This window comes from Penaeus chinensis, chromosome 28, assembly GCF_019202785.1.
Source record: "Penaeus chinensis breed Huanghai No. 1 chromosome 28, ASM1920278v2, whole genome shotgun sequence".
NCBI lineage: Eukaryota > Metazoa > Arthropoda > Malacostraca > Decapoda > Penaeidae > Penaeus > Penaeus chinensis.
The window spans coordinates 4,081,109-4,091,108 of NC_061846.1; the positions used below are offsets into that span (position 1 = coordinate 4,081,109).

The window sequence follows — 10,000 nt, forward strand, 5'->3', positions numbered from 1 at the left end:
GGAGGGTGAGCGGGAGAGCCTTTTTTGACCGGTGGAATAAAACGGTGTAGGAGAAAGGAAGGAGGGATGAGAGAGATAGAGAGAAAGGGAAGGAGGGAAGGCGCGCGCGAGGGAGGGGGAGAGAGGGAGGGAGGGAGGGAGGGAGGGAGAGAGAGAGAGAGAGCGAGAGAGAGAGAGAGAGAGAGAGAGAGAGAGAGAGAGAGAGAGAGAGAGAGAGAGAGAGAGAGAGATAGAGCGAGCAAGAGAGAGAGAGAGAGAGAGAGAGAGAGAGAGAGAGAGAGAGAGAGAGAGAGAGAGAGAGAGAGAGAGAGAGAGAGAGAGAATGAGACACATTCAGGAACAGATCGAGAGAAGTAGAGGCAGTCAAAAGAAAATGAGACATTACGAAAAGAGCAAGACTTCCAACTCCCAAACACATAAAACAACAACAAACATACAAATCCATAAAAAATAAAAATAAAATAACTAACAACAAACAAAAAAAAAAAAAAACCAACCGCCCTAAAAATCATAAACACAAGAACATCACCGACGAACAATCGACGGATCAAAACCCCCACAAAAACAAATGACGATCGCGGCAGCTCTCTTCGCGCCATTCAATACCTTCCCGCCACAGATTCACGGATTCCCTTAAGTGTCGCTCACGTTGCTGGTGGAGTGTGCCTCTGGGCAGCTGACACGTGGCACCGTCTCCTCCTCCTCCTCCTCCTTCTCCTCCTTCTCCTCCTCCTTGCATGTCTTGAGGAGGTTGTGAGATATTCTTTATCTCGTGGACAAGGAATTCCCAAGATGCTATCCCTACGTTTACCCCCCGTGCGACTTCTTATCAACGTTTTATTTTTTCCTTGTCACTGTCTATTTATTTTTTTTCCTTTTTTTTGTTCGTTTTACTCTCCCTTTTTTTTTTTTGGGGGGGGGGGGGGGTTATTATTTTGTTTTAGATTTTTAACCGTTTTTTTTTTTTCTTTCTCTCTCTCTCTCTCTCGGGATATGTGTGTGTGCGGGGATTTGTAAAAGATGGACTCCCTCCGTTTTTCAGAAGGTAGTGCGGCGAGTCTTACCCATTTCTTGAGAGGATTGTGAAGTGCCCCTTTTCCCCCGTTCTTCTGCGAGGCTGAAGATGAGGAGGATGAGGAAATGGGAGGGAGGGAGGGGAGGGAGGGAGGGAGGAGGGGGTTGGTCTTTATTTTAGAGTCTTGTTTTCTTACTGTTTTCTTTTTATTTTCCAGTTTGTCTTTTTGTGATATTTCTTTGTTCTCTCTTGTAAGTGTTTTACTCAGGCAAACTTTTTTTTTTTGTGTGTGTGTGTGTTTGTGTTTGTTTGTTTCTCTTTCTCTCTTGGGGTTCCTTAGGGTTTCTTTGGGGTTTCTTAAGGTCAGGCGGCTTTCTTATCTTAACGAGAAGCTTTTGATTTATTCACCGACGTCGCCAAAAGCGCGCGAGAGGGGAGAGAGAGGGAAGGGAGAGAGATAGGGGAGAGAGGGGAGGGAGGGGAGGGAAAAGGGAGAGAGAGAGGGGAGAGAGGGGAGGGAGGGGAAAGGAAGAGAGAGAGGGGAGAGAGGAGAGGGAGGGAGATGGAGGGAAGGGAGGAGTGAGAAAGGGAAGCGAGGGATATGGAGGGAAAAGGGAGAGAGAGAGGGAAGAGGAGAGTGGAAGAGTGAAGGAAAAGGAGAGAGGGAGAAGGAGGTAGATTGGGAGGGAGAGAGGGAAACGAAGCGAGAGAGAGAGAGAGAGAGAAAGGGAGAGAGAGAGAGAGAGAGAAAGAGAAAGAGAGAGAGAGAGAGAGAGAGAAAGGGAGAGAGAGAGAGAGAGAGAGAGAGAGAGAGAGAGAGAGAGAGAGAGAGAGAGAGAGAGAGAGAGAGAGAGAGAGAGAGAGAGGGGGGGGGGGTTGAGAGAGAAAGACAGAAAGAGAGAGAACACAAGTGCGCATGATAAAACCTTCAAATAAAATGCGACGAAGTAAAGTGTAAGAAACCACAAGAACAGTAAGAAAACATAGACATTGTACAAGATCCTACTACTTTGTCAAGTTTATGTAGCCTCTTACTCTGTGCGATTTTGAGTGTGAGAATGTGAGTTGTAGTGGTAGTAGTAGTAGTAGTAGCAGTAGTAGTAGTAGAAGTTGTTGTTGTGGTGGTAGTTGTAGTTGGTGTAGTTTTTGTTGTATTAGTAGTAGTAGCAGTAGCTTTAGCTGTTTTTGTAATGATAGTAGTAGTAGTAATAGTAGTAGTAGTAGCAGCAGCAGTAGTGGAAGTAATAGTAGTATTAGCATAGTATTAGCAATTGTTACAGTCATAGTAGTAGTAGTAGTAGTAGTAGCTACGGTAGTAGTTATCGTTACTGTAGCAGTGCTTTCATTAGTAGTAGCTGTAGTAGGAATAACAGTAACAGTAGCAATCAACTGCCTTCAAAAATATGCACATTTCGAGTCATCAGTCACAAAGCAATTTGTAAATAATAGTTTTAAAGCAACAGTAATAAAAGAGAATTCGAAATAAACATCCTAACTTTATGCACAAAACTGCCAAGTAAACTGCGACATTTTCTGAACCTTTCCCCTTTCTCTCTTTTCCCCTTTGACCCTTCTTTCTAACCCCTCCAACACGCGCCCACCAATCTCCTTCCCCCTCCCTTTCCTCTCCTCTTTCTCCCCTCTCCCGAGTCCTTGCCCTATAACCCCTTCCTTGCTTCGCCTCTCCCCCTTCCTCAGTTCCCCCTCCCTCCCCTTTCCCATCTAACTGTCTCCCTGCCCCTCCCCCTCCCTCTCTAACTCCCCCCCTCCCTCTTTCCCACTAACTCCCTCCCTGACCCTCCCCCTGCCCCTCTAACTCCCTCCCTGCCCCCTCCCCCTTCCGCTCAAACCCCCCTCCTCCCCTCTCATCCCCTCCCTCCCCTTTCTCCCCACCCCCTCTCGTAAACATGACGCGGCAGGCAAAAACACCGAGGAATTTTACTGCAAAACGAGAGCAATTGCAGACCCTGTGGTGTGAGTGAGGATGCAAGACCATACTGCGGCACTGGTATTTGTCCTGAGGGTGGAGGGAGGGAGGTGGAGGGAAGTGGAGGGTGGAAGGAAGGATAGGGGTAGGTGAGGGATGGGGAGGGAAGTAGAGGGAGGGAGGTGGAGGGAAGGAGGTGGAAGGAAGGTAAGGGGAAGTGGAGGGATGGGGAGGGAAGTGGAGGGAGGTGGGTGGAGGGAAGGAGGTGGAAGAAAGGTAAGGGGAAGTGGAGGGATGGGGAGGGAAGTGGAGGGTGGAAGGTGGAGGGTAAGTTAAGGGAGGGAGGTGGGTGAGGGAAGGAGGAGGGTGGAGGGAGAAATGGAGAGAAGGGAGAGAAGGTGGTGAAAAATGGAGGGAGTGTGTATTCTGAGTGGAGGCGAGGGTGGAGAGAAGTGGATAAAAGTGGAGGGAGGGAGAAGTGAGTTGGTGGAGAGAGATAGGTGTGGATGAAGATACAGAATATATACAGTATTGTATTTGTGTCTTCGTGTACCTGTGTGCGTGCATGTGCGTATTTTCCACCTAACAGCAACCTTCTGTGGTCCAAAATCTCAACACGCGAACCCCCTCTCCCCAAGGTGTTTTGTGCGCGACGCAAAGTAGTTCGTGTGACTATTCCATTATTTTTCATCTCCATTGAATGTCTTTCTGTTTTTATTCTTCCTTTATTTATGCTGTGAAATCTCTTGCTGGGATTTTACGGAGTATGTATTCTGTATCTTATTTAATGCATTTCTTCAATTTATTGCAAATTTTATCTTCGGGTGAAATGTAAACAATTTTGTCATGACTCGTGTAATGCAGCGCAAGGATCTGCAGCCATGCATGGTTGCGATATTGAGACCGTTACAAACACGCACACTTGACTACACACACAGACGCAATCACTAAGGCACACACACACACGCACAGACACACGCACACGCACACACGCACGCGCACACGCACACGCACACACGCACACGCACATCGTCTTTCACCCTCTCCTCTACCTCTCTTTCAGTCTTATTGGTTCCCATCCTCCGTCAGCCGTCGGCCAGACAAACAGACGAAAGAGAGACAAAAGACAAGGCAAAAACACACCTCAGCGCAACAAAAGGAAAGAAGATATGCAAGAAAAAATAAAGAGAGGAGAGAGAGAAGAAGAGAGAAAGGAAAATATAAGTTAATAATCAATCCTTTTTTTCTTTTTTCTTTATTTGTCCCGCGCGTGACCGCCTCTTTGTGGATCTGAACGAAAGGCGATCCCACACTTCCTGCGGCGTCCCATGTCGATTCTCAGCCCACGTGACGCCATTATCACTTATTAGTCAATATCAGGGATTTTTTTTTCTTTCCGCCCGTCTCTCGCCTTCTCTTTATTCCACTTCCTCTTCACCTCTCCTTCTCTTATCCTTTTATCGTCTTTTCATCGGTTATTAGTTGGTATTACATTTTTTTTCCTTCCGTTTTCTCTTCCTCGTTTCGTTTTCTTGTCGAAAGGAAGGACAAGGGGATAACGGATAAACAGGGTTTAGGAAGAGGTAAATGAATAAGAGAAGAGAAAGGGAGTAGAGGAAATCAGGAGGATTCTTTTTCTTCCTATTTCTCTCTTTCTGTCTCTCTGCGTCTGATCGTCTGTTTGTGTTATTAATATCATTCTTCATCATCATCACTATTCTTATTTCTATAATTATCAATAATAGAATAATAGGAGTAATATGAATAATGACAAAAATATTGATAACAATAATAAAGATAATAATGATAGTAAGGATGGTAATGGTAATAATGATAGTAAGTAATGATACTAATGATACTGAAAGTAATAATGATAATTTTTGTTATCATTATTATTGTTATTATCATCATTATCATTTTCAATATTATATTATCGTCGGCAGCTGCAGAAGCAGCAACAATTAATAGCATTATTTTCATTATTATCTCTATTATTACCACCATTATTTATTGATTTACAGAAACAGCCAAAATGAAACCTCGAAACATTGAAACACCGAAACTTTGAAGCACCGAAAGCTCGAGACCGAAATCCCGAAACTTCGAAACTTTGAAACTACGAAACCCCGAAACTTCGAAACTTTGAAACTTCGAAACATCAAATCCGGAAAGAGAGCGAGAGACCGAGAGACCGCAAGCGAGAGAAAATAACAGACATGAAAAGAAAGAAACAAAAAGCAGTAGAAATAAGGTAAGACACATATCAGGGTAAACAACGATCCCTCTCCCTCACCCTCTCTCTCTCCCTCACCCTCTCTCTCTCCCTCACCCTCTCTCTCTCCCTCACCCTCTCCTTTTCCCTTTCTCTCCCCCTTCTCATCCGCCCTCACACTCACCCTATCACCCTCATTTTCCCTCACCCTCACTCTCACCCTCTCCCTCAACCTCTTCCATCCCCCATCTCCCTCACCCTCACTCTCTCCCTCTCCCTCACCCTCTCCCTCAACCTCTTCCATCCCCCATCTCCCTCACCCTCACCCTCACCCTTACTCTCTGCCTCTCCCTCTCCCTCCGCCACCGCCGCAGCGTCACTTGAAGGGCCGCCGCCGCTCTCAAATTCACAAATGGACGAATATCACTCACAAGGCGCCGAGACCCAGACGCATTCACGGCAGAAGCGGCGGCGGGGGATAAGTATACACAGACGGACCGACTTGGCGTGGAGGGATGGGCGAATGTGTGCGTTTCTGTGTGTGTGTGTGTGTGTGTGTGTGTGTGGGCGTGGGTGTGTGTGTGGGTGTGTGTGGGAGTGTGTGTGTGGGCGTGGGTGTACGTGTGTGTGTGTGTGTGTGTGTGTGTGTGTGTGTGTGTGTGGGTGTACACGTGTGTGTGTGTGGGGGGGGGGGGGGGGTACGTGATCATGGGTTTAGGTGTTCGTTTGTGGGTGTGGGTGTACGTGTGTGTGTGTGTGTGTGTGTGTGTGTGTGTGTGTGGGTGTGGGTGTGGGTGTGGGTGTGTGTGTGTGTGTGTGTGTGTGTGTGTGTGTGTGTGTGTGTGTGTGTGTGCGTTTGTGTGTGTGTGTGAGGGTGTTTGGAGAGGGAAGCGAGTGCATTTGTGAATCGCTAGAGAGGGAGGGGTGTGTGTGTAGGCAGGGAAGTGTATATGAGGGGGGGGTGTGAGGGAAGAGGGGGAGGGGGTGAGAAGCTGCGCGTGTGTGGTCCTATTTTATTCTTTCGTTTTATCTCATTATCTCTTTATTTCGTTTATCTGTCTATCTTGTCCACTCCCTTTTCCTCCTTCCTATACCTTTTTCAGCTCTCTCTCTCTCTATATCTCCCTCTCCGCCCCGACATGTCTCCTTTTTTTCTCCCTCTCTCTCTCTCTCTCTCTCTCTCTCTCTCTCTCTCTCTCTCTCTCTCTCTCTCTCTCTCTCTCTCTCTCTCTCTCTCTCTTTCTCTTTCTCTTTCTCTCTCTCTCTCTCTCTCTCTCTCTCTCTCTCTCTCTCTCTCTCTCTCTCTCTCCCTCTCTCTCTCTCTCTCTCTCTCTCTCTCTCTCTCTCTCTCTCTCTCTCTCTCTCTCTCCCTCTCCCTCTCCCTCTCCCTCTCTCTCTCTCATTCTCTCTCTCTCTCTCTCATTCTCTCTCTCTCTCTCACACACACACACACACACACACACACACACACACACACACACACACACACACACACACACACACACACACACACACACACACACACTCAGTCTTCTCTCACCTCTACTAACACAGCTTCTCTCATACATTATAAAGCCCCTCGATGTGTGAAGAGATGAGGCTAATAATTGATTGCGAGCTACGCACACACGCAACACATACACACACACACACACACACACACACACACACACACACACACACACACACACATACATACACACACACACACACACACACACACACACACACACACACGTGTATTTACACTGACGCGCACATTAGTCTTTGCAGAGAGAGGAGATAGATAGATAGATAGATAGATGGATTAATGTATAGGTGGATAGATGGATAAACAGAGAGACAGATAGATAGTTAGACACACACAGACAGACAGACAGAGTCTGAGTCAGAGAGAGAAAGAGAGAGAGAGAGAGAGAGAGAGAGAGAGAGAGAGAGAGAGAGAGAGAGAGAGAGAGAGAGAGAGAGAGAGAGAGAGAGAGAGAAAGTGAGAGAGAGACATAGAGAGGAAAAGAGAAAGAGAAAAACAAGGACCCCCCCAACCTCCCCCACCCCCTATCCGAGGCACCAATCACAAAAACAAACAAAGAAACAGGAAACAAAGACACAGATCTTCCTCAGGCCAACAAAAGCTTATGATAATCACTTGATAGGTACCTGTATTTGTTTAATTAAGCTTCAGGTGTTCCTCTCGGGCTCTTTGTTGTATTATCACTGTGCTTGTGTTCATCTTTTATGCGTTTGTGTGTTATGTTGGCGTGTGGGGAATGCGAGAGAGAGAGAGAGAGAGAGAGAGAGAGAGAGAGAGAGAGAGAGAGAGAGAGAGGGAGGGAGAGAGAGAGAGAGAGAGAGAGAGAGAGAGAGAGAGAGAGAGAGAGAGAGAGAGAGAGACAGAGACAGAGACAGAGACAGAGACAGAGACAGAGACAGAGACAGAGACAGAGACAGACAGACAGAGACAGAGAGAGCGAAAGAGAAAATGAAGACTGGACAAAAGATAAAAGCAGAGAGGAAGACGAACAGAAAGAGAGAAAAAAAACAAGGAGACAGAAAAAAAAAAACGAAGAACGACCGAATAAGGAAAAGGAAAGACAAGTGAAAGAGAGAAAACAGGAGAAAGCAAAAGACATTCCATTTCCTTTCCACTTGAAGCTAAATAGAAAGTAAATAAAGTAAACGAAAGACAAGGAAGAAAATCAATCCTTTTAGAAGTGAGAGCCAAGGTCCAACTCCTTTTAAATCTTGAAAAAACCTGGACGATATCTTTGTGGCTTCAAGAAAAGGGAGGGAGGGAGGGAGGGAGGGAGGGAGGGTGGGTGGGAGGGAAGGTGGGAGGGAGGGGGAGGGAAGGTGGGAGGGAGGGAGGGAAGGTGGGAGGGAAGGAGAGAGAGAGAGAGAGAGTGAGAGAAAGAGAGAGAGAGAGAGAGAGAGAGAGAGAGAGAGAGAGAGAGAGAGAGAGAGAGAAAGAGAGAGAGATTGAAACCGTGATTTTTACCCTTTGTTATTTCTTCGCACTTGTCCTCCCCCTTTTACCACACCTTTCCCCTCTCCCACTTCCACTTCTACTCCCCCCCCCCCCCCACCCTCTCCAGCTCGCAAACACAACTCACTCGCGATAAAATATTCGCAAACCACTGAATATTCCCTAACATTCTCACCCCAAAGTGTGATCCTGTTTGCTCTCACCTCCATTGTAGAAAAGGGGGGAGGGGGGAGGGAGGGAAAGGAGGAAGGAGGGAAAGGAGAGGGAGGGACGAGGGAGGAGCAGGTGAAAGAACGACAGAAGAGGAAAAGGATGCAAAATGGGAATGAAGGATGAGAGAGTGAGAGAGAGAGAGAGAGAGAGAGAGAGAAAGAGAGAGAGAGAGAGAGAGAGAGAGAGAGAGAGAGAGAGAGAGAGAGAGAGAGAGAGAGAGAGAGAGAGAGAGAGAGAGAGAAAGAGAGATAGAGAAAGTAACAGCCCAGAAACACACAGACAGAAACAGAATAAAAAAATAACAAAAAGACAAACAGAGACAGAGAGAGAAAGGATAAAGAATAAGTGAAAGAGAAGAGGGGAGAAAAGGACATTATGTATATATATACACCAAAAAGAGGGGAGAGAGAGGCGAGGGCGAGGGGGAAATTTGGCCTGTAATTAGACCAGGATATTGGTGCAATGCTGTTTCTTATTGCATTGCATTAAACGTCTTCACTGCAAGAAATCCGAGGTGTCTTCTTTACCCGAATTATCAAGAAAGAGGGAGAGGAAAGAGAAGAAGATGAAGGAGGAGAGATGGAGGAAGAGAAGAAGAAGGAGAGGGAGAAGGAAGAAAAAGAGGAGGAGAAGGAGAAGGAAGAAGAAGAGAAGGAGAAGGAGATGGAGGAAGAGAAGGAGAAGGTGTTGTAGAAGAAAAAGGGGTGGAGAAGGAGAAAGGGGAGATGGAGAAATGGGAAGAAGGAAGAAGAAGAAGAAGAAGAAAAGTAAGAGGAAAATGAAGGGAAAGAGAGAAAAATAGAAGAGAAGGAGGAAGAGGAGGAAAAGAAGTAGAAGACAATGCAAGATAATGAAGAAAGAGACGAAAAGATGGAAGAAGACAGAAATAAAGAAAGTGATAAAGTGAAGTGATAAATTGCATATTCAGTTTTTAAAAAGTAAATAAACAGGAAACTAAATAAACAAATAAACCCAAAGAAATCAACAATAAACGAGAGATAACGACAATAATAATAACAATAATAAGAAAAAGTAGAAAGTTTCTAACACTCTTCTGTTATTCTCGTTGTGATTCTTTCGACCAATAGGGACGCAGTATTAACTTGGAGTTTGCTAATGGAGACATTCTATTGGCCAATGGCTTGATCTCGCCTTGATTACATCTTGTAAGAAGGTAGATGGCGGTTTGTGAGTGTGTGTGTGTGTGTGTGTGTGTGTGTGTGTGTGTGTGTGTGTGTGTGTGTGTGTGTGTGTGTGTGTGTGTGTGTGTGTGTGTGTGTGTGTGTGTGTGCGTGTTTTTGGCTACATATTCTTTCCCTTTCACTTCCCACAAACATTAAGTAATAAACTAACTCCCCCCATCACCCACCCACCCACCCACCCAAAAAAAAAAAAAAAAAATCTCAGAACAAAAATCAAAATATCGACACACTTCCAATCTAACTTCACCTCCACTCCTCCCCCTCCTCCCCCCCCCTTTCCTCCTCCCCACCCTTACCCACCCTTACCCACCCCCAACCCCCACCCATACCCACCCCCAACCCCCACCCTCACCCTTAAAACACAACTAATGATCACAAAAGCTTTAATCACAACTCACGTGGGAAGCCCAGATTACTCACGATACACCCTAGAGTAAATTACCCTTTC

The 10,000-nt window shown here is 46.1% G+C and overlaps 1 protein-coding gene across 1 annotated transcript in view; it reads left to right on the plus strand.

The window, feature by feature from the left end:
• Positions 1 to 2,922: 2,922 nt before the first annotated feature.
• LOC125039857 (transmembrane and coiled-coil domain-containing protein 4-like) overlaps positions 2,923 to 10,000 on the plus strand; it is a 55,091-nt gene continuing 48,013 nt past the window's right edge. Inside the window, exons 1-2 of the mRNA XM_047634166.1 lie at positions 2,923 to 2,989; positions 5,529 to 5,636. Of these exons, the coding sequence (XP_047490122.1) occupies positions 2,923 to 2,989; positions 5,529 to 5,636 (175 nt within the window). The remainder of the gene's footprint in view (positions 2,990 to 5,528; positions 5,637 to 10,000) is intronic.